The sequence below is a fragment of the Vulpes lagopus genome, chromosome 2 (assembly GCF_018345385.1).
Source record: "Vulpes lagopus strain Blue_001 chromosome 2, ASM1834538v1, whole genome shotgun sequence".
Lineage (NCBI taxonomy): Eukaryota > Metazoa > Chordata > Mammalia > Carnivora > Canidae > Vulpes > Vulpes lagopus.
Window position 1 is genome coordinate 147,809,474 of NC_054825.1, and position 23,661 is coordinate 147,833,134.

Below are 23,661 nucleotides of genomic sequence, written 5' to 3' on the forward strand. Positions count from 1 at the left end.
GCATCGTGGTGTTTGCTCTTCCTTCTGAAAGTTATTTCATTCTCTTTCTCAGCAAACACTGTTAAAAGCAAATCTCTGGACTGGAACATTTTGGAGGGGAAGGAAATCTTTCTGGTACAGCATACTGTACTGGTCAGTATAGTAGTAGGATGTGTGGGGTTTTTTTATATCATTTTTGGATACCAACAAATCAGAAAAACCTCCTGGTACAATTTTTGGTGAAAAAAAAGCATGAGATACAAAGTAGAAATGTGGTAGAGACATTTCTTTTAAATTCAGGTTACTCTCCAATTCTTCTCAATTCTTTTCTCTCTCCTATTTTCCCCCCAAGATGAGGATTTTCCCCTATAAGGAGAATTTCACAGGTGAAAGAAAGGGTTTTTTTTTCAAAAGATTTATTTATTTATTTTAGAGAGAGAGCAAGAGAGCGAGCATACAAGTAGAGGGAGGGAAAGAGGGAGAGGGAGAGAATCCCAAACAGACTGCGTGCTGAGAGCAGAGCCTGATGCAAGACTTGATCTCATGACCCTGAGATCATGACCTGAGCCAAAACCAAGAGTCAGACACTCAACAGACTGAGCCACCCAGGAGTCCCTGGAAGGAAGGCTCCAAGGTAATTCTGGGCATTTTGAGCATAGGAACTGTGGTAAAGGTAGGCGAACACAATGCCACCGAGATAAGATTCATTTGATTAGTTCAGCATCAAAATGGGTGAAAACAGAAGTTTGGATCAAAGTCCTGCTTAACTGGATCGACCAGTTACTTGAGTCAAAAATGTTGGAATTGGCTTTCTCTGCAGGGTGCGACCATAGTCATGTGCAACTGCCTGTTAATTTGATATTCTTGGGTATTTTTTACTGCCTGATCATACTCAAAGGTCCCCTTAAGTGACAGTAAAAAGAACCTGGGTGGTTTCTGGAAGCTGGATCTCCACTGAAACAGAAGGAGCCATTAAGAAGCCAGCACTTTAGAATGTTGTTTCAGCATAGAGTCAGGGGGAAAAATGCATTCACTTTATAATATAAATGGTAAAATCGTAAAATATTTGGTATGACACTGTTTCTTTACAGACTGAGGCTGTTTGTGTCCTGTGTTCTGGTCATCTGAGTGGCTCCGCATTGGGGTTTATTCCCCTGGGTTCGGCTGACCCGGGGTTTGCACGTCTAGGGGTTCGTCTGCCTTCTCTCCCCTGTCAGGCTGATTGTCTTAGCTTCTGCCAGGAAGATCGGTAGCCGTGCCCATGGCTTGGTGAACGTTCCTGAGTGAGATTTCTAAATTGCCCTTGGCCTTGGAAGTTGGGAAGTCACGTTGTTTGCAGTTATGAGTAATGTGTTCCTTCTCTCCTTCCATCAGCAGGCGAATTCTACTCCTCCCTCCCTCCCTCCCTCCCTCCCTCCTCCCTCCCTCCCTCCTCCAGCAGCATAATGCCAACTTTTTGCAGGTAGGAAGAAGCCAGGACAGGGTCCCTTTAGTTCCTGATTCATGGATGAACTGCAGTGGGTTGTTTTGTTTTGTTTTGTCTTGTCTTTTCTGGGGAGGAGTGGGCAGCGAGGATAAAGCACGAGTGTGATGTGAGATCCAGAGATGGTCACCACACTGCAAGAATCCAAGGCATGATGGGAGAACGTGTTGTCTCTTGCCACAGAGTAGACTGCCACCTGGCTTCCACCTCCTGTAGTAACAGCAAGATTGGGTGTAAGTTCAGGGCTCCTGAGAGACCTGTCCCAGAGTGTCAGCTGGCTCAGTGAGGAATTGGGTGTGTGTTTCTTAACTATTTTATGGCTTGCAGATACATTGGCATCTAATTACAATCCTGATGACTCATTGTGTGTGTGCTAAGTGAAAAGCATTGTTCTTGATGCTTTCTTTATTTCCTTCATTCACCAAATATTTACTTATGCGCCAGGACTCCTGTAGGTGCTGGGGTGGGGAGATGGGGGACACCAATGACAAAACAGAAATCCCTGACTCCGGCCAGTGCTAGAGCCAGCCTCACAGACAGAAAGGGATAGGCCTTGGACTATCATTGAATCTTTTACGTTGTGGAGGTTGCTGCTAGCTGTGTATATGTCATGGTGTAGATGGTGCACACAGAACTAGATCGTGATTCTCCCTTGTAGGGAGCGACGGTTCCTGTCCCTTTTTTTTATGAAAGGAGGAACCAAGACACAGAGATTTGCTCAAGATGACACTGCTGAGGTCTCTCGTACTTAGCCACGGAGCTGGGGGTCAAATACTGGTGGTCTAATCCTAGAACCAAGTTTCTCAAATCTCATGTTACATTGCCTCTCGAATTTGATACTGAATGGAAGTTTTAAAATGAGTTTAGAGGATTTTTAAGTAAAGGAAGGGCCTGATTGTGGGGCAGTTTTTAGATGCCACTCTAGCGAGTCAGTAGCATAGTCATAGACGAGTATCCCTTAGAATGGTTTCGAATCTATTATTTATGGTCCTTCAAGCTTTTAAACGTACTATTCATTGAGACAGTGATCCAGTTCCACTAGCTAGATATTGGAAATTGGCTTATTCATTGTCTCATTTGCTTCTCTTTGTTGGCCAAATTTGTAGCTTATTTCTGATGTGTATGGAAAGAATGGCGGGATTAATTGACTTTCTCCCATTAATTAAAATAGTCGCCTGAGAATTCCAAAAATGGAACTGTTAGGGGCTGCTGATTTCTTTTCTGAGCTTTTCTGCTATTGTTCTCTGTATCCATAGCCTAGACCTAGGGCCTGGGGGCTTTTCGATGCTGATCACTCCTTTTGAGCTTGTAAACGTTTTCACTTTGGGGTGGCACAAATAGAAAATTAAATTTGGGGGGGAAATCATAACCAAAGGGAGCATTTTATTTCCTACTCTTTGGTAGAAACACTACATTTTTTTCATGCCTTGTGCTTTGGCAAAATATATATATATATACATGTATTTCTTGTAAGAAAAATTTGAAAGAACTTCAAAAATTTCAAACATTTGTGGGAACTGCTCTTCCTTCAGCATAGACCAAAGGGTGGACTTTGAACATTTTCTATAAAAGCTGTTTTGTCAAGAGACAATTGAGTTATTTCCATGGAAAGCAAAAATGTATTATATAATCGATGCCTTAAGTAAACAAAGTAGAGTTAATATCGATTCTGTATCATTATATATATTTTTAATTAACTAAAGAGCCCAGGGGAGGAAAGCTCATTTTCTTAAATGTCTTGATAAAGGAAATGACTAAAGTTGTGTTTTCTTTTTTTTTTTCTCTCCTCACACAGAGGAATATGTAGCTTTCCAGCAATAACTTTAAAATAAGGATTCTGTAAAGGTGATGGTAAAGATTTCACTTGTCAGGAGGGTTGTTACAAATGTAAGAAATTTGAGAATCTTTTGTGTTTATTGCAGATGAGACTCTCTCGGGTATGTACAAAACGTGACATAATCTTAGCTTTTCATTTAGGCTGTCTTTGAGGCACATAGAGGTTAATGGACTAAGATATTGAAATATTTAGGAAATGGGAGATGATAGAATTTTTCATGAGATCACAGTATCTGCATCAAATCTCCTCATCTTACCCACTGTGGAAATACCATGTCGTATGAAAAGCCAATTAGGTAGAATGGAAAACATTCAGAGAACTCACAGAATGTTGTATGATTCTGTATTTTCATGACCCGAGAGCGGTTCCAAGTTTACTGGCGATAGACATTTTTAGAAAACCTGCTAAGGGGAATTAGAAGGTTGTGAGCTGGTGACGTCAGGATTTGTCTTCCTGGTGCCAAACACGAGAAAGACATCTCACGTGCTGACCTCAAGCCTTGATATTCTCACGTCTTCAGCCCTTTGGTCCTAGAAGGCGTGACCCACAAATCATTTGGTGTGTGCCAGCCTTGAAACACAGCTGGATTTCAGTAGCTCCCTGCAAGTTGCCAGTAAAAAGATGCACCTTGTCTCAGTGAAGAGAAATAGAAATAAAAGGCAACAATACTTAAGCTCTGTTAGATGACAGTGGCGGGTAGTGTTCAAGTGCTCTTTGTGCCACTGAGTTGGCCACAAAACTCTTCCTTTAGCCATCTTCTTGATTGACATGTAACATCTGATATTGTTTTGCAGAAGGCTGAAGAGATTGCCGAGGGAGGAGAGTCTGCCCTGGGACCAGATGGAGAGGTGAGAGGTTTTGCACCCATTCCTGCTGTGTTCTGCATCATGAGTCCCCGCCATGCCCTACAGCACCATTTTCTGTGAATACCAACTTCATTTTTACTCAGCTATTCACTTCTAAGTAAAAATAGTAGTACATTAGCATAGTAGGAAATTAGATGAGTGTAAAAGGGGTATACTGGAAAGTAATCTCCTTCCATCTCAGACTGCCAATCAACTGATATTAAGTTTCTTGTGTATGATTCCGGAATCTTCCGTGCGCATATATGTTTATGAATACATAGAATGTACAAAAATCTTAAGTGATTCTGTAATTGCATTTTCCCCATCAATGATACAGATATGACCCAGTTTCCTTAATCTATTACTAATTTGAAATTATAAAACTCCATAAACACAGTTTACATATTTACATTTTTGTATAGGCTGACGATAGAGCTCCTCTTTGTAGATTCATCAGCACATTCCTAAATGTGATTTCCAAGAATTTTGAACCTTCTCCTGAGTCATGAGAACACAATTACATACTTATTAGATTTATTTCCTCCAGAAACTCAAAAGTTCTCTGCTCAGGGATTCACATGAGGAAGCATACCCCTCTGAGCAGGGTGGAAAGGCGTTTGTTTCAAACAGCCTTCTCCTCTCACAGATTCTGATAAATCTGCTTGGGGGACTCTTCTAGAATCTGTGCATGTGAGGCATACTGAGAATGTGAACAACCTAGACCCAGTAAAAAAAGGTCGAAACCACTATTCTGTGCAGAAACTTCTTGAACAGTAAATGTTGCTTAACCACTGTAATCCATCACAAGGAAAGAAAGGATCAGGAGAAGTGTCTAATGTGTACAACAGTCTCAGTGGGCCGTTCTGGGGGAAGAATACTATATATTGAGCACTCAGAAACAACTCTAATTCGTAAAAGCCCCCAGCCTTACCTAAGCGTGCCTCTCATGGGTCTGTAATTAACAGGCACACGGGAGAGATTTAACTTGTTAGTGTCACAGCGCTTCTACCTCTTATTATCTTTTGGGAAAATTAGCCACCGATCTGGGTGTGACATGCACCTTTTTTTTTTCTTTTTCTTTTCTTCTTCTTTTTTTTTAATCTTAACACATGTGCATTCTGTTTGCTGAAGTTGGCAAAGTGGACATCTTGCTCAGTTTGTTTTGAAATAATGTTCTTACACCCTGCCATGCTGGTTCAGTGCTTTTGCCAAAGTTCTAATTCCAGCTACAGTGATTCCCGATTTTCTCTGAGGCATGACATAAGCAATAAAACAGACTGTGTTATAATAGTTCAAGATAATGGAATATGACTTTTCCAAGGGAGGTGATAGCTACTGGTAGATTTCCTTCTTTATCGCGTGGGTGTATAGACGCCCTTTCACCTGAACGACGAAGGCCTCCCGCATGCAGAGTAATGGTGTTTGCTTCTGTTGCTTTAGCGCGCATCAAAGAAAAAAGAAAAGACAGTCTGGAGTAGGCCTTTTCTTTTTTTAAAGCCTTTTTGGGCGGATAATCGCTAATATACTGTTGTTGTTGTTGTTGTTTTATTCTGACAGTGTTCTGTTGAAGGAGAAGGGAGAAAGAACTTTCTTTTTTTCTTGGTCGCTTCCTATTATAAAATACGGAAGATAAGCTACAGTAGTATCCTGTGTTTCTTATCATGTTTATTTAAGTCCAATTAATAATTACTTTTAAGGAGATAGATAACTTGGATTGCTCACAAATCAAGCATTTCCATGCCAGGGTCTTGCCTGGGAGTCTGTCCTACAGGTGTAGTCACCCTGTAATCAGTAGCGTTCATTTGCATAGGATTACTCCATTTTTTTAAGCCTTTTAAAACAATCCGTTCTCTGAAGTAGGTTAAACACAGCCTCTGCAGTTGCATTTATTCTCTTAATTTTCTGAGCGAGCTATTTTTCATGGAGCATCTAATAATGAACTTCAGCTCAGTCTCAGTCCATCCGCCTGGTTTCAGATGAGCAGAGCTTCTGGCTTTATCACACGCCCAGGTACCAGTGGCCGAGCTAGATAGCAGGCCCTGTGGTTCCACAGAAGCTCATACTGGCCGCTCACGAGGTGACACAAATTACAATACCTTTTTCTTTTCCCATTTTCTCAGAAACCACGACTTTGCAATAGGTGTTGGGGGGTGGTGCATATTATTTGGGGCTTGACAAATGAAACTCTGCTAGATTTAAGTCAGGAGGGAGAATATTAATAGGATCCTGGGTAATCCATTGAATCTCCAGGGAGCCTGGAGAGCATGCTTTGAGGCCACAGCCAGTGTTCTGCTGTGCTGCTGGTCAGCGAGGCCGTGGCTGACCCTGGGAATTAGCAGGAGCTTGCACACCCCAGCTGTGTGCTCTGTCCTCCCTCCAGCACGCCTGTTGCTCCCGGCTTCCCTGACCTTCTAGCTCCTAGTTCAGAGCCTTGGTGAGTGTGTCCAGTGGACACGCTGAGGTCTCGGTGCTGGCACCCTTGCTGCAAGGGAGGCTGGGGCTTTCAGTTCCTTTAGTAGGAGGCGGTGGCCTCCCACCTCCTTCCAGGACTCATTAGGTGGCGAACTTTCCAATCATGGAAAAAGGTTTCAGATGCTGGGCAGCCAAAAGCCTGAGAAACAGAATCGAGAGGCTGTCTTTAACACTAAGCAGTGATATGTGTTTTGTTTTGTTTTTTCCTCCTTTCTAGCCCATAGATGAAAGCAGTCAGATGAGTGACCTGCCTGTCAAAGTGACTCACACGGAAACTGGCAAGGTCCTGTTTGGACCAGAAGCACCCAAAGCAAGTCAGTTGGACGCCTGGTTGGAAATGAACCCTGGGTATGGCATTAACACAGAAATATTGATGTCTTTTGGCTTCTTCGATTTTTTTGTGGTCCCCGTAAAATCTTGGCACTGAAACAGCATGACCTTCATGGAAATAGTTGAAAGTTATTACCTACATTGATCATTTGTACCTAGAATATGCTAGTTGGGTCATGTGTGTGTATATTGTCTTATAATTTCAAAAATTAAGTCCCTTCTCCTTCCCACTTCTTTTCCCTTAGTTACGAAGTTGCACCTCGATCCGACAGTGAGGAGAGCGATTCTGATTACGAGGAGGAGGTATGTAGGCATCTGCATGTATGTGGAGTGTATGTGGGAAGCACCTGTGTCTGGCTATCACTGGTCCTCCAGGGTTGCCCTTTGGGGGACATCTGGAGCTCAGCATGCATCACAGCTGTGACAGTGGGTGCTCAGCGAGGCAGTGACCCCACCTGGGGCTCCTGGCCAGTGGTGGAACTTGGCAAATTCTACAGTTAGGTAAAACCAAGAAAACAGAAGCTGGCATTATACTGGAAGTGGTGGAAAGGTCTTCTGGGGAGAACTGGAGATAGGTTCCCTTGGGAAGGTGATACCCTGCCTTACCTGGTTCATGCTGAGGCTGATCCCCCAAAAAGTTTCTGGGGTCCTTTAGGCCTAGGAATCTATTCAGAATTATAAGTCTGGAAGCTTAGATGAAAGGGCAACCCACACTTGGTTTGATGAGGTTATCAATCCTCTCAGTTTCTCTTTAAATGTGATTCTTGTTTAAATTCCTTGGATACACCCGTTCCCCAAAGAGAAGCACATCTCTCGGTGTCTTAGAAGGGAAAGGGAACAGTCCCTAAATGTTTCTAGAACCTAAAATGGTAATCTTGGCTGCCTTTAACAGAACTTAAGAAATAGCAGTGAAGGTTTTTTTTAGGATCAACTACGAAATGTGTAATAATTACAAACAGAGGGATTAAAAGAAGATTTTATCTCCTTTATAAGAGCATTGTTAGTGGGTAGTCATTAATTCTGTTTACCAGTGTAGAGGGATCTTGGTTCAAAGAGAGTAGCCCTGCCACTCATATAGCTCACCAGAATTTTAGACAATTTTGGTTTTCTTCTATTCCTTTTTTTTTCTAAGTTAATCTACCATAAACACTTGTTTAACTTTTACAAAGAAAAGGAATAATAAAAGTTACGTTCAAAAAGAAAGCATACCAGTAAAAGGCAACTGCTTCAGGTTGCATGCTATTTATTTCTTACAGGCCATGTTTGCCCTGAGGTATTTGAAGCTGACAAAAATCAATGTTTAAAATGTTTCTTATTTACGTGAATGAATGGGTCCATTGGAAGATTCTTGTCATTGAGTCCAAGAGGCCAGGAGGGACAGAGGGGTTGCTGAACCCACTGATGCCAGCCCAGGATTGACAATAGGAGACAGCTCGAGGTGGCTGGGAATAGAAGGAACTCTGACCTGGGAGTCTACAAACCCAAGTGCCTATCTCGAGTCTACCACTCTTGGCGAGTCATGTCCCTGCTCAGAGCTTCTTCATTCCTCAGGGCTGTACTGATTCCTCACCTAACACCCCGCCCCCCACCAGGCATCTCAGTGATCTGTTGTCATAGGTTTGATTGTTAGCATTAATATCATGTCACATCATAGTTTCTCATTCAAGAGTTATGGGGAAGCATAATTCTCTTGAAATCTACTTTTAAAGAAACTCTGCTGGATTATCTGGAAGGATTTAGCTTTCAACACCAGTTGGTTGTGGACATAATGGCTGTAACGAAGCTTTTAAACAGATCAGCAGAATGTAGTATGCAGTGAGAAGAGGAGGTAATGAATCCTTTGCCAAGTTATCGACAGTTTTAATCTAAATATTCAGAGATATGTGATTGAAGTAGACACAAAGCAGTGGGTTTTTAAGCTCCAGCCCCTCTACCTTGAATGCATGGGAGACATCCCAGTCCCACTGCCATTATCAGAGAACATTTTTATGAGAAGGGCAGTAGTCAGCCTCTAAAGTCTGGCACTGGAGAGAAGGCTGTAGAATGTTTCTGGGTGAGAGCAGATATGGTCTGCAGGACTCTTTGATAACCAAACTAATAAATATCCATCTGCCATGACGTTTACATATTTATTCTTGGGAGCAAGGGTCCTAACAGATCCTCAGAAGGTTTCTTCTCTTCCCTTGTTAAATGATTTAAATAGAAATGGAATGGCGTATCGCCTGGGTTAGGTAGGTGTTAAATTTATTTCCTCCCTCAATCATATGTACTCTGTGAAGTTGAATACCATTCATCCTCTTTTCAGAAGATGCCAGTCATAGAGATTCCCTTGTTGAAATGGAATCCTTCCTGTGTCTTTTATTCCCTCCCTAGGACGAGAAGAAGAGTCCAGTCGGCAGGACACAGAAGAGAAAATTCTTCTGGATCCAAACAGTGAAGAGGTTTCTGAGAAGGATGCCAAGCAGATCATTGAGTGTGTATTGCTCAGTTTTCTTTCTCCTTGTGAAAATGTGTGTCATGAGTATCTGGAAGGATTATCTGAGCACCCATGAGAAATGCCCTTCCCCCCAGATCCGCGTTGCCAGCCAGCACCCACCCCACCATGTGATCTCCACAGTACCCCAGAACCCCTCAGCACCCCATCCTCCTCCCAGATCTGAGTGCCAGCTCCATTCTTCACCCCGGCCATCTTCCATGTCAGCTCTTTGCTCGTGTAGCTCTAATATGACAACTTGGGGGAAATGATTGCAAAAGAGAACATTTTATTTTTATTTTTAAAATTGTTTTATTTAATTTTTTTTAAGATTTTCTATTTATTTATTCATGAGAGACACAGAGAGAGAGAGAGGCAGAGACATAGGCAGAGGGTGAAGCAGGCTCCATGCAGGGAGCCCAATGTGGGACTCAATCCCGGAACCCCAGGATCACCCCCTGAGCCAAAGGCAAAAGCTCAACTGCTGAGCCACCCAGGCATCCCAAGATAACATTTTAAAGTGATGAGATTTAAAAAAAGATAAAAAGCAGAAATAGGCATTGTAATATTGTCTTCTTTTATTTTGGGGCTGCAGGCCCCACACAAGGAAATTTGGTTTTCTTGGTCCTCCTTCACTGGAAGCTTAGAACCTTCCAGTGGCTTCTTCCTGCCTGTGCAGTAAAACACCAGCTCCTTAGCAAGGCTTAGGAAGGGGAAGCTGGCCTGTCTCTTTCCTATCTTTCTGGTCATCTTTCTCCTTCCCTCATGTGTCAGGAAAGTTCTGGGCAGTGTTCTGTGGATAGGATTTATCTTTGCATCTGGGGACCCTAGGACAGCCTCACTGGCAGCGAGTTCATCTGCAGGGATGCGGCTCATGCTAATATTGGTCATTCGAGGTCAGGCGGGCCTATATGCAGGTCCTGACTCTGCCACCTTTTACGTGGCCCAGGCAAATTAATTGACCCCTGTGAGCCTGAAGTTCTCCCACGTGCATACAATGGGGTGATGCTCATGTCTACCTTGCTTCTGTCTTGTGAGGGTTACCGATAACGTGTTTTAACTGGAAGACATGAAGGAGGTAATAAATAAACCATACTTACCGCAGCTGTGTGAGGCTCGCCATTCATGCACCATGTGATCTATGGATGATTCTCCACTTTCTCTGTCTCAGGACAGCTAAGCAGGACGTGGACGATGAGTACAGCATGCAGTATAGTGCCAGAGGCTCTCAATCCTACTACACGGTGGCCCATGCCATCTCTGAGCGGGTGGAGAAGCAGTCTGCCCTCCTCATTAACGGGACCCTGAAGCATTATCAGGTAATTGTTGGGGTTTGTGCCTTGTTGGCAGGTCATGGCCCCTTACCTAATGTGACGTGTGTCTTGCACATGTGTAAGTGTGTCTTGCACATGTGTAAGTGGATTGCTTAAGGAGGTTGATGATGGTGAGGCATTTGGGGTCACATTGCTTATAATATGATGATTCTCTCTGTCGCACCTATAATTCTCACTTTGGAACACTTCTATTTTACCATCATACCAGGGCAATACCCATTTTCTCTTTCATGAATTTAGGATGAGTTGTGTCTTAAGAAATTTGGGCTTAACATTTGGAATGTTTTTTTGGGGGGATCTCGTTGCAATGGAAAACCCAGCCACACTCTGAGTATAGGGAACATCTGTGCCTCATCTTGAGGTGAATGAAGTATTCCTCTAAAAACCTCGGTGCTGGCTCTAGTTTAATTCCATGGATTTTCAGCTTCTAGGACCCACTGTCTACATTTATGCTTTTTTTTTTTTTAAGACACAGTGAAACAGTGAGCTTTGATGAAAAGTGTCCTGTAAACAGAATAGACATTTCACTTGACTTGTTGGAATAAGGTCAGCTCCTATCTTCTACCTCCCACCACTTTGGTGTTTCCCAAAGTATGTTCCTGGGAACATCTGCTTCATGATATACCTTAAAAAGAAAAAGAAAGATAGTTCTGTGGTCAAATATGAGAAATACTATCACCTGGAGGTAGAATTGCCATATAATTTACTATTGCAAATTCGGATGCTTATGAGAGTAAATAGGGGCCCTTCATATTCATACGAGGCATAGCCAGGACTGTCCTGAGCCACCCAGACCTATGTGGGCACCCTGGATGTGACCCCTCCTGGTAATCCCTGGTGTGCACGAGCACATTCACCACTCTGCAAAAATAAACGTGTAATCGATGATTGTATAGCAGCATCCTGCAGTGAAATAACTTTTGTTCATATGTCCCCTATTAACCACCTGTAAAATTAGTATCTTTTGGAATATACTTTAGGAAGTATATGCTTAAAGTTCTCCAACTTTTTGGAACCCGGCTCCCCTAAACTCTTAACACTTGGCACTGAGCTCACTGCCACTGTGTGGGGGTGCAGGGTCCAGTGACTATTGCCACAGCCCCATCCTGATTAATGTTAATGTGCCAGCAGTTTGTACCCACTGCTGCTCTTGCATCATCAGTGAACATGTCAACATGATGTGAACAGCACATAATGCCATTAGTGATATTACAGGACTGCTTTTGACCTCGGGGATGTCCTGAAAATGGATATCCCTGGAGCCCACCATGCCGGCTGTAGTAAGGTCACGTTTTCTCCAATGACCATGCTGCTTTCATGGGGTGTTGTTTTCATCGTACTTGGCCTACCTGACACTGACATAGATGCTAACTCCTAATCAGTTCTAATAAATTCTGTTGTGGGTCTGTGCAGGCAAGATGCATTCTTTGGATTATTCATAGATTGCTTTTCATGCCAATTTGATTTCTTCCTGCGATCCAACACCTTCCTCATCACTTGTCCTCAGTCTTTCCAAACCCAATTACCCGCATTTCCATCTGTCCGTTTCATGCTTCTGTCCCTCTGCTGGGCTGCTGTAGACTTTCCGAGCATGCCTCTGTGTCTGTTCCCTGCCGTGCTTTTGCTGCACGGTCTCCCTTCTTCCTGGACTCTGACCTCCTGCCTCTGACTGATGAGATCCTTTCCATTTCTCACAAACCCATTCAGACTATGGCTCAGTGCCCCGCCTGGATCACTCTGCTCAGGAGTAAGCTTTCTGTCCCTTTGCTCCTGGAAAAGTTTTTGTATCATTAATGGTTACATAACCCTGACATAGAGGGGGTCTTCCTGCTGCCTCCTGGGCAAGTTGCACAAGTTTGGTTCGCTGCCCAAACCCTCCATCCAATTCCATGGTCTACGGACATCCAAATCACCTCCCACAATTTTTGTGAATTTCTAGTCTCCTCTGCTGCCAGTTTATGCTTCTGTTTTATCTGGGTTTAACACAGATGCAAAATTCAGCCCCTTGCCAGTTTTCATTAAAAAAAAAAAAATCCTACTACCACTGTCCAAATGTTTCTGGGATTTAGTTGACTTTCCCTAAAGGTTTGGTGGTCTCAGGGTCCTGTCGCAGGCATGCGGCCCATCCTGCCTGCCCCTGTGATTTCCAATCACTTCCCCTCTACCCTTCTCTGTCTTTGCCCAGTCCCTCAGAGCTCTTCCTGGTTCTCTCATGTCTTAGTGTTGCTGTCGTTCTTCAAAATCCTGTAGGGTGCTTTAGAGTCTTGCATGGTACAAGTGGCTTATCAAAGTATTTCTGCAGACTGTTACAGCACTCTCCCTAAGAAAACCTCTGCTCAGTGGGATTGTATAATGTGTGCCAGAACAATTTTAAATAATATTACATGTATTTATACGTATGCCACGTACTTTCAGCCACTTCCTGGTACATGTTTGTATGTGAACGCCGTTTGTCTCCTCTTTGACTGCAAGCTTCTGAATGGAGCCATGCATCTTAAATAGCCAGGCATCCATCCATCTACTGTACCTGCTTGCATGGTCCTTTGCCCAGAACAATCATTTAATAAATATTGAAAATAATTGAATTACTCACTTTGTTCTTACAGAAAACAAATTAAAATGAACATTTCCCTAAGCATAACTTAATTAGCAAGCTAAACTGACTTGAGCAGATATGCATATTTATATATTTGCATATTTACATATACTCAACTTTATGTAATACATAATATATAATATGTATACATAACTATATATAATATAATATGTAAATATGTATATTGTAAAAATAAAGAAGTATATTGAATTGTTCCTTCCATTAAACCCAACGTCTGTGCTATGGTGGTGGTATTGGCGTTGGTGGTTGGGAGACGGAAGTGGAACAGATTTGTGTCTTCACCCAACCTTTCTTGTATTTATGTCCAAAGTGGCATCCCTGGTGCAGGGCTTTTGTACTTTAAAAATGTGTTGAACATGTTTCCAGGCAGTCAGCTTCCAGTGGGCTGCCCTTGGGGAGCCCCCTGACTGCCGAGTTTCCCTGTGATGCCTGGGAACTCTCTCTCCATCAGGAAGTGTACTCCTCTGGGCCCAGCGCACCCCTGGCTCCCTGGTCACCCGGCTTCCTCACTGAAGGGATCCCACCCTCTGGGGGAGGTGCTTCATTGCCAAGAAGGCTGTGTCTAATGATCTCTGATCTGTGTGCCAAACCTGCCTTCTGGTTTGTTTGTCTCTAATCCTCACATTGGCTTTTTGTTCTTGGAGTGGTTGGAATGGATTTTAGTTTGGGTTTTCTTCATTTATAATAACTCTGGAATGTCATATACTGTGAAATGCTAAGTAGGGATGAGCAGCAAAGCTGCTTAAAATCCCACCAGTATGCTACAGCCCGTCATTTCTAAATCTGATTAACACTTAGCACCTGCCAAGCAGCAGGGATGATTACAGGCTCATATTTTAAATTCTTTCTGTGTTGGTGCTTCCCCCACTTTCCTACTGTGGGAAATCCGACGTATAGCAGCGAGGAGTTAAGAAGTCACAGCCTCACTTGAGTTGTATTAGTATTAATTACCTGTGCAGATCTTGGATAATTGAAGCAATTACTCTTCATTTCAGCTCCAGGGCCTGGAATGGATGGTTTCCCTGTATAATAACAATTTGAACGGGATCTTAGCGGATGAAATGGGGCTAGGGAAGACCATACAGACCATTGCACTCATCACTTATCTGATGGAGCACAAAAGACTCAATGGCCCCTATCTCATCATTGTTCCCCTTTCGTAAGTAAAGTCATTTATTCTGTACTTACCGTTCTGTAGGTTGTAGATTGCCCTATCAGTAGCTTGTCCTTGTTTTTCATTTAAGGCAGAATTTTAGCACATAGTAAGATCACCAAGAGTGTCTAATCTGGACTAAGGTTGTCACTTCCCAACCTCGGTCTCTTTTAAACATGGGATAGAGTGATTTGTATCAGCCCTTAGCACCACACCATAGTCTACACAGCCTGCATGCTGCACAGCTGGGTCTTACTTGTCATCACCCCTTAAGCGGTTCACAGAGCAGAAAGGTTTCGATATCTATATTTTTTAAAGATTTCCTTTGCCTTGTCCTGTTTCCAAAAGGCTACCTTATTCAAAACGGATGTCTTCTCAAAATCCACCCTTACTGTACAATTTTTTAAAGATATTTATTTACTTTTTAAAAAGATTTTATTTATTTATTCATGAAAGAGAGAGAGAGACAGAGACAGAGACAGAGACACAGGCAAAGAGAGAAGCAGGCTCCATGAAGGGAGCCCGACATGGGACTCGATCCTGGGTCCCCAGGATCACACCCTGGTCTGAAGGCAGTGCTAAACCACTGAGCCACCCGGGCTGCCCAACTGTACAAACTTTTAAAGCAGAATCTAGATCACAGTCATAACTGTGAGTTTTGAATTAAACTGCCTTCAGTACGACCAGCTCAATGCCAGCGATTTTACTGCTCGAGGAGAACAGGTCTTGCTGGTCTCCATTCAATGCCCAGAGCCAGGGCGCTCCCTCCAAGGTCTTTCCCAGACTCTCCTCAGAGGAGGACTACCTGTTCAGAACCGCCCTCCTCCGATGGTAGTGTCTCTGGCTGTGGGTGTTAGGTTGCGCTTCTGTTCACCGAGATCTTTGTAGATCTCGGTGCCAATACAGAGTTGGTCCTTGCAAAACAAAAACAAACAAAAAAACCCAGGATTCTGGTTTAGCATTTGCAGATTCTGTCTACATGAGGTGAGGAGTGTCTGCAGGCTTCTGAATCTGTAGTATGCAAATCCATAGTATTTAGATGTCCTTCGAATTGTATCTCCGATTCAAGTATATATTTTGCTCTTTATGTTTTGTGTGTTCTGACTCCTGTATAATGGTGATGCTTTCAGGGATTAAAAAAAAAGAAGGCATTCTGTATTTCTTCCCCTGCTCCTTCTTGACAGATTCATTTAATATTTTCATGTGCTTCTGTCATTTCTTTTTCCTGACTCAACTTTTCTGAGGACTTACGTGGTTGTTCTTAACGAATCACCAAATCACTCGGGCAATTGCTGTTTTCAATATTGAAATTAAGGGTTTCCACCCCCATGTTTATGCATTTTTTAATTTTCTTTTTTCTTTTTCTTCCTTTTTTTAAAAGATTTTATTTATTTATTTGTGAGAGACACAGAGAGACAGAGAGAGAGGCAGAGACACAGGCAGAGGGAGAAGCAGGCTCCATGCAGAGAGCCCGACGTGGGACTCGATTCCGGGTCTCCAGGATCAGGCCCTCGGCTGAAGGCGGCGCTAAACCGCTGAGCCACCCAGGCTGCCCAATTTTATTTTTTTCTTATGAGATTTCTTATGAACTCACAAACACAACTTGTCATGCTTTGGGGGCAGCTTATTCCCCACTTATCTCTTATTTCCACACCTTTCAAAGAAGTATGTAGTTGAGATATTTTATATTCTCTTGCCCCTTTCCAGGTGAGGCCCGAGCATAAATAAGAACATCTTTTTAACCACTGATTTTTATGCCAATGTCTTTTTCTCTGTATGTTTTCTTTTTTGTTCTATAGGACTCTATCTAACTGGACATATGAATTTGACAAATGGGCTCCTTCTGTGGTGAAGATTTCTTACAAGGTTTGGAATGCTTTATTTATATATAAATGTGGAAAAGCAAAAAATAGACCCAATTTTTTTTCTTCCTCCCATATGCACATCTGTGAACTGTATTTGGTTGTAAAGTTTTGTCATGTACATCATGTACCAAACACTGTGAGTTAATCATCCCAAGAAGATTACTGTAATAAACCATAATTACTTTCAGATAGTGAAATGCAGAAGAAAATTGTTAATTATCATATTGCGAGGTTTCTGATGAGAGTAATACAAATGACAAATATCGCACATCCCTCGCGCCGCGCCATGCCCGCTGTTCCTGCAAAGTTCGGCAATTACCCGGGCACCCGGGCTGCCTGCTGCACGCTCCCGTAGAAACGGAGCCTTTCAGCCGAGCAGCGGGTTCTCTGCTACCTCGAGGTTGCTGTAATTTCCTTCTCCGGCTGTCCCCTCACCCTCGGTTTTCAGTGGGAAAGCCTGCCTGTAAAGGGCCTGAAAAGCATCCAGATGTGTGCGATTTTGCCAAGCACTTTGTCGTGGATAATGGGTCTGTGTATGATAATGCGTAGATGTGCAATCCTCAGTCGTGTGTCTGGGCTCCATTAAGCCATGAATAGTGAAGCAAAATGTACACATTACTTCCTTTGGGTAATGTATATGCCTACATATATATATACACTTTTTTCCATTCAGGGCACCCCTGCAATGCGTCGCTCCCTTGTACCCCAGCTGCGGAGTGGGAAATTCAACGTCCTCTTGACTACTTATGAGTACATTATCAAAGACAAGCACATTCTTGCAAAGGTAGGTTTTAAAAAAAAAAAATCTTTTACCTCTAATTATGGGACCATTGCACTGGAGTATAAAGTATTCCCCAAATTATACTCACTGGTATAATTTGATCATTAGATGGCCTCTCTCTCTCTCTCTCTCTATTTTCTATCTCTTGCAGAGTCAGATATATTTTAGTCGGGGGTTTTAATTCTTATGCATGCTTTTTTTTGTTTGGTTTGGTTTGGGCTTTTGTTCTTTTGGTTTTGGGGTTTTTTTTGGTTTTTCTTTGTGTGTGTGTGTGTGTGTGTGTGTGTGTGGTTTTTTGTTTTTGTTTTCGTTTTGTTTTTGTTGTTATTTTTTTTTTTTTGCATATGTCATTGATTCTGGTTCTCTAACCTAGCCTCTCACAGTTACTGAGTTTATGTCTCTTAAAAAAATTCACCTGGGCTCCTTCTGCAGCTCTTTTCTCTCCAACGGCCCTGAACGTGCTTGTGGAAGAAATAATTGTTTTTGTAGCCCTGGGTTATTGTCAGCAGCATGACTTCATTCCTCTTGTGCCTTTGTCTCTCCAACGATGAGTAGGCACCTCTCCATATGGTCTTCTCCATGTGAACATTTGTCCAGGCTGCAGCTTTGGTGCTATTCCTGTCTTAGGTTTTTTCCCTGGTAAAATAATGGGCCATTGTTTGGATTACTCCAGGCTGTTTCTGTGACTATTCACTTGAAGCTGAGAAAAAGTTGTTTTCTACCTGCAACATACATGTCTCCTAATTTGTACGTTCTTAAGTTGTCCTTTGGCCAGCAAATAGAAAATGTTTTTTTTTTTTTCATGTTTATCACCTTGCCCCCTAATGCATTCATTCAGAATACCTTCTTTGGTGGGGCTAGACGCGGATACTTCATTTTTCTTCCTCCAGTAATTTCTTTTACCCTGTGGTGTTCTGGAAGTGCCATAATCTGAAACGAAGCGACGGCCAGAACTGAACAGAATAGCTGTTTCGGGGATCTGTTCTCTCTCTGCATTAAACCTTTGCTCAGGGAACTGAGAGTTCCCTTCATGGCATCACAGGAGATAACATATAGGAAGTGTGCTCCCAGGAGAGGTTTAATAATTGAGATGGCACTGGCAACAATGCTGTGTTCCTGCTCCTCATACTCAGAGATGAATCTGGCAGTGTTGAAAATGACATGTTTTTCGATATTACTACGGGAATGTGTTTGTACATTCGAGATCCTTTAAAAAAAATCCTATCACATCTTCTGCATATGTATTTCAGAATTCATCGGAGATGCCTGGTAGTGAGATGAATTGCTTTTACGTGTTGCTAGAGAAATGAAGCTATAGAAAGGGGTAGTAATATTTTGTCCAAGTGGAAGACCCAATTGGCAAAAGAGTAAATTAGCAGAATCGAAGTCCTCTCTGATTCCTTCTTTATTAGATCATAAGCTGAATTAGGAAAGTAGATGTAGACTGTTTGCTTAAATACATTTTTATCTGCTGGCCCCTTCTATGCTATTGGTAAGCTTGGGATAATTGTCCATACAACTTCATGCTTATGAACACTTTTCTTAGAAATGGTGGAGGAAGAGTAAAACAAAACAAAACCCAACAACAAAGCTATGGTAGTTTCTTTTGCCCAAACATCTCAGCCCAGCTGAAGATTTTATATTTCTTTTCCCCCGATTTCACTGTCACTTGTAGTGAGGAAGGCAGGGACCATCTAGAATACTCTGCTAGTCTCTCTCTCTCTCTGGGAGCTTTGGAGCAGGATCCGGGGACATCTGAGCACCAGATGCTTTTCTTGGCCATTGCCACTGTTTCGTAGGGAATGAATAGGCTTAGTGGGACATTCCTCATTGTTCTCACTTAAAGAATCTGAGACCAGTGACCTTGAAGAGGGCTGAAGGGTGAGTTATGAGAGAGGAAGGGGCCTGCATGTAGACTTAGGAGGGAAGATTATGTCATATGGCCATTCTTTATTTTTCAAGTGGTAGTCATGCTAGGAAATGAGATTGTGTTTAATTCCAAAGTTCTGGCAAAAACAGAGGAATGATATTTTAGCATGGTCTTCACTGTCAGTGAGTATATGCTTTCATTTTAGATATCTTAAAACAGTGATCCTAGACCTGGCAGGTAAGGACCTGACAGGTAAGGCATATGTCTGAACTGAGAGACTCCAGGTTGCCAGGCCTTATTTTTTTTTTTAAGAGAAGCTGAATGTTCAGATTGTTATGTGAAGTATTCCAACTTTTAAATGTTAGCAACTCATTCAAATTAAGAAGAAAAAAAAGAACACTGAGCTGAGCCAAGCCCTAACCGTATAACAATAGAAGCAAAGGCATGAAGCCAGAGCATCTCAGCTATGAGTACCGACTGTCGCCATCTTGGAAGATCAGTCATTAACTTCTGCTTCAAGTGGAGAAGCAGAAAATCTGCTCTTCTATTCTTGCTATGAGCAGAGGCAGCACGAGCTCTACAGCCAGTAGAGCCATGATGGTATGCCATCAATAGAAGGAGTATTGGTTGCGGAGACACGGGAGCTAGTTAGTCCTGGCCCAACTATTTAATTCTGGATCCAAGTTCCCTTCTTTGGGAAGGGCAATTTGGAATCACATGGTCCCTAAGCAACATCATTGCTTTGACATCCCATTATCACATGGTATATCACATGATCTATCAGGTATGGGAAACAGACTGTTGAGATTTTTTTTGTTATCCCAAGAAGAATCACACCATATTATGTACCAAGTATGACTACTTTGGTTTTCCACACTACCACTTGCCTGTTGCAAGTGGTTTTATTTTCCCTCGCTCACTGTGTGTTGGTCCTTCCTCTTGTGTTACAGATTCGGTGGAAATACATGATAGTGGACGAAGGCCACCGAATGAAGAATCACCACTGCAAGCTGACTCAGGTCTTGAACACTCACTATGTGGCCCCCAGAAGGATCCTCCTGACTGGGACCCCACTGCAGAACAAGCTCCCAGAACTCTGGGCCCTCCTTAACTTCCTCCTCCCTACCATTTTTAAGAGCTGCAGCACATTTGAACAGTGGTTTAATGCCCCGTTTGCCATGACTGGAGAAAGGGTACTGGTCTAACTTTTGTATTTTCCACTGTATGACAATGAAATGAATGTAAAGAACCCAAAGCTGAGAATGTTAGAGCTGCAGAAAACCCACAGGGTGATTGACAGCTAAACACTCATCATTGGGTGCGTGTGTTCTCTTTCCAGGGTTATTTTCTGTCCTAAGAAAATGGATCTAGTGATGAGTCTAGGATCCTTAGTCTTTTGCCGACGTGTTAATCAGGCCACTAGAGAACCGTCCTGAATGATGGGATGCTTATCTAAATGGGCCACAGGGAGGATGAATGGAAAGATATTTGCTAAATCAATTTAACTAGAGCAACCGAACCAACTGAACACAAACCTTGAAGTAAATATTTCCTTGTAGTAAACTTGGGCTTCTCTTTATAAACGGTTTCCCTGTGAAGAGTTCGTGTGTGAAACTGCACTAGCTCACACTCACTTTCAGTACTCATTTTTTTCCGGTTTTAGTGTGAACCTCAGTTCTGTGTCCACAGCAATACTCTGCATATCCCGGAGTACCCGTTGCCACGCTACTTATTCTCATTCCTCCGATCATCTATCTCCTCTTGGAGCTCATTTATGAAAGGAAGACACAGGCCATTTTGCAAGAAAAGAAATGGGCACCTGTCCTTTTGATTAGTGGTTTCTCAACTGTGGGAACGAAAAGCCACTTAGAAAGCCTTCGGGACATTTATGTTGGAATGTTCAGCACTTTAATTCTCAAGTGCATTGTAAGGACCTCTGCCTTTTGTCAGTAATTCATTGGCTGGCCCATTTGTAGAAAGTAACGTCAATCAAGTCTGCCCCCTAGAGGCTCATAGGGAAAGGTGGCATAAGAGGTTCTAGAGAAGGTTCTGTGTGAGGAGGACTGAACAAGATGGGGCAGAGGGAAGAAGAGTGAGGAAGAGCCGTGTGCACCACCAGCATACACTCGGTCTACTCTCTCTTTTTTTTTATGTCCTTGTTGCTTTGGTGTGTTTCTGCATCCGAGATGATCTAAGTTAGGAGCCTAACTTAATGCTCCAACATTGAGTAAGAGCACATGAACTTATGGCCCCTTTATTTGGGTTCTATTTCAGTCTTCAGTAAGGCCTTGTTGCAGTCATATCCAAGACATTCTCAGCTGGGGGACGCCTGGGTGACTCAGTGGTTGAGCATCAGCCTTCGGCTCAGGGCATGATCCTGGGGTCCCGGGATCAAGTCCTGTAGCGGGCTCCCTGCAGGGAGCCTGCTTCTCCCTCTACCTGTGTCTCTGCCTCTCTCTGTGTGTCTCTCATGAATAAATAAATAAAATCTTAAAAACAAAACAAGAATTCTCAGCTGGGAGACTGGTGGCTCTGGTCCCTTTTCCATGGAACTCCACATTATGACAAAGACCCCCATTTAGAGGCCATTTTATTACCAGCTGGCATGTGGGAAGAGGATTTTGGGGTGTGCATACCAGGTAGAGAGAGACCTGGCCTTAATGCACATAAAATTTCAATCATGTATCTCAACAAAATAATAAACATAACCCTAAAGCTTTATTTCATGAAACAGCATTAAAAAAAAAAACCCAATAGCAACATGTCCAACTCATCTGAGGTTCTCTTGTAGGTGGACTTAAATGAAGAAGAAACCATATTGATCATCAGGCGTCTACATAAGGTGTTGAGACCATTTTTACTGAGGAGGCTGAAGAAAGAAGTTGAGTCCCAGCTGCCAGAAAAAGTATGTTGTAAATTCAAAAGCTGTGTGGTATTTTTCCCTTGCCGATCTCCCAAGTATGTGTGTCTGAAATTGTGTTTCTGAAACAGCAGGCTTGAATTTTAGTCACAGGTACCTTGGAAATAGCAATAAAGGACTTTTTTTCTTCCTTAGAAGCTAGAGGTCTGGGGCACCTGGGTGGCTCAGTAGTTGAGCGTCTGCCTTCGGCTCAGGTTGTGATCCTGGGGTCCTGGGATCGAGTCCCACATCGGGCTCTCTGTAGGGAACCTGCTTCTCTCTCTGCCTATGTCTCTGCCTCTCTCTCTCTGTGTGTGTCTCGAATGAATGAATGAATGAATGAATGATCTTTAAAAAAAAGAAGAAGAAGGAGCTAGAGGTCTTAATGAAGAGAGAGAGAGAAGTGAAATTTCAGTATTTTCAGCCTGGTTTCCCAAAACTTTAGGGCCAGATTTTATAAAATTACCAAATTCATCGAGCATCCCGACATTTTATCTTTAACTGACATCAACTCAATGTTATATTAGTTTGACATTATATTTTAACTTTAGATTTTCTTTTTTTTTCAGTGATAACCTTGTTAAGTTTACTCTGGCAGGCGCCACAGAATTGATCTGCTAGTGAGTCAAGCAGGGTTATGGGTTTGGGGCTTGCATCATCCTCAAAAGGCCTCATAAACATTGAGCAGTTTTCCTAGAAATGTATTTAATGCATGTGAGATGCTTATGATGTCACTCTTCTGATAGTTAAGTGAAAAACAGAGTTCCTGCAAATGGCAGGCACATCATCTAATTATTCTTGGTCATGTTTTTTTTCCTGCACCATTTAAATCAAGTCCCTGTGAATATTTTAAGCAGGTATTTTTTTCACATCACATTTTGCACACTGACTTCTCAGTGCTTTAAAATGTCTTTTGACCCCTTTACTCTACATTTTTTGGTTTGGTTTGGGTATTAGTTTAATATGTTTCTGATCATATTTTTGGAACCATACACTTCTGAGTTCTCAATTTTATTCTCATAGAGATAGGTTGTTTGGCATCGCCTACTATTTGTTGCATGAGAGATATTTGGATCTGAGTTTTCTCTGTAGAGAAGTCAGTTCTGAAAAGTGTATTTCTGCGTTGTTGTGTTTTTCTGTGTAATGACTGGGGGTGGGGTGGGGGGTTGGTACAGATTGGTTCCTCCTATTCATTTCCTAAGTGGGAGTTGACAAGATAGCATACAAAGTTGATCACTTTATTGAGAATTCTGTTCCCAATTCCCCTCTTCATTAACAGTCAGGGGAAAATAATTAAAAATAAGCACAGTTCTTATACCATGCATACCCCAGCATACCCCAGCAGCATACCCCAGCAGAAGCCTAAATATTTAAGTTTTTATCTTGCCACTGAATGCATCTTGGGGGTTGAATGCTGTTGATATTTTTTTGACTTCCTATGGTCTTGGTATGTTTGGGTAACTCTCTTACTGTTCACCATAGACCTAGTTACTGAATAAACTGGGGAATGGGTCCAGGGGTCATGTGGCCTCCTTGAACTATATTCCTGGCAAGGGGTCCTGCAAGGTATAGAGATGGATGTTAACTATTTTGTGTCCTAGAGTTCTTTTGTTTCTTTAGCAGAGATATAGAATAAAAGGTGGTTAACTAAAGGTCTTCATTTATTCATTCTACAAAACTTCATCTTATTTACTTAATTTCTAAGACTGGCTAATATAGATTT

At 42.4% G+C, this 23,661-nt stretch overlaps 1 protein-coding gene across 1 annotated transcript in view; it reads left to right on the forward strand.

Annotated features, from left to right (window-relative positions):
• SMARCA2 (SWI/SNF related, matrix associated, actin dependent regulator of chromatin, subfamily a, member 2) overlaps positions 1-23,661 on the forward strand; it is a 173,140-nt gene that overhangs the window by 48,532 nt on the left and 100,947 nt on the right. Inside the window, 10 exon segments of the mRNA XM_041745079.1 lie at positions 4,094-4,147; positions 6,834-6,964; positions 7,192-7,253; positions 9,320-9,419; positions 10,591-10,738; positions 14,366-14,529; positions 16,323-16,389; positions 17,062-17,172; positions 19,990-20,232; positions 21,831-21,944. Of these exon segments, the coding sequence (XP_041601013.1) occupies positions 4,094-4,147; positions 6,834-6,964; positions 7,192-7,253; positions 9,320-9,419; positions 10,591-10,738; positions 14,366-14,529; positions 16,323-16,389; positions 17,062-17,172; positions 19,990-20,232; positions 21,831-21,944 (1,194 nt within the window).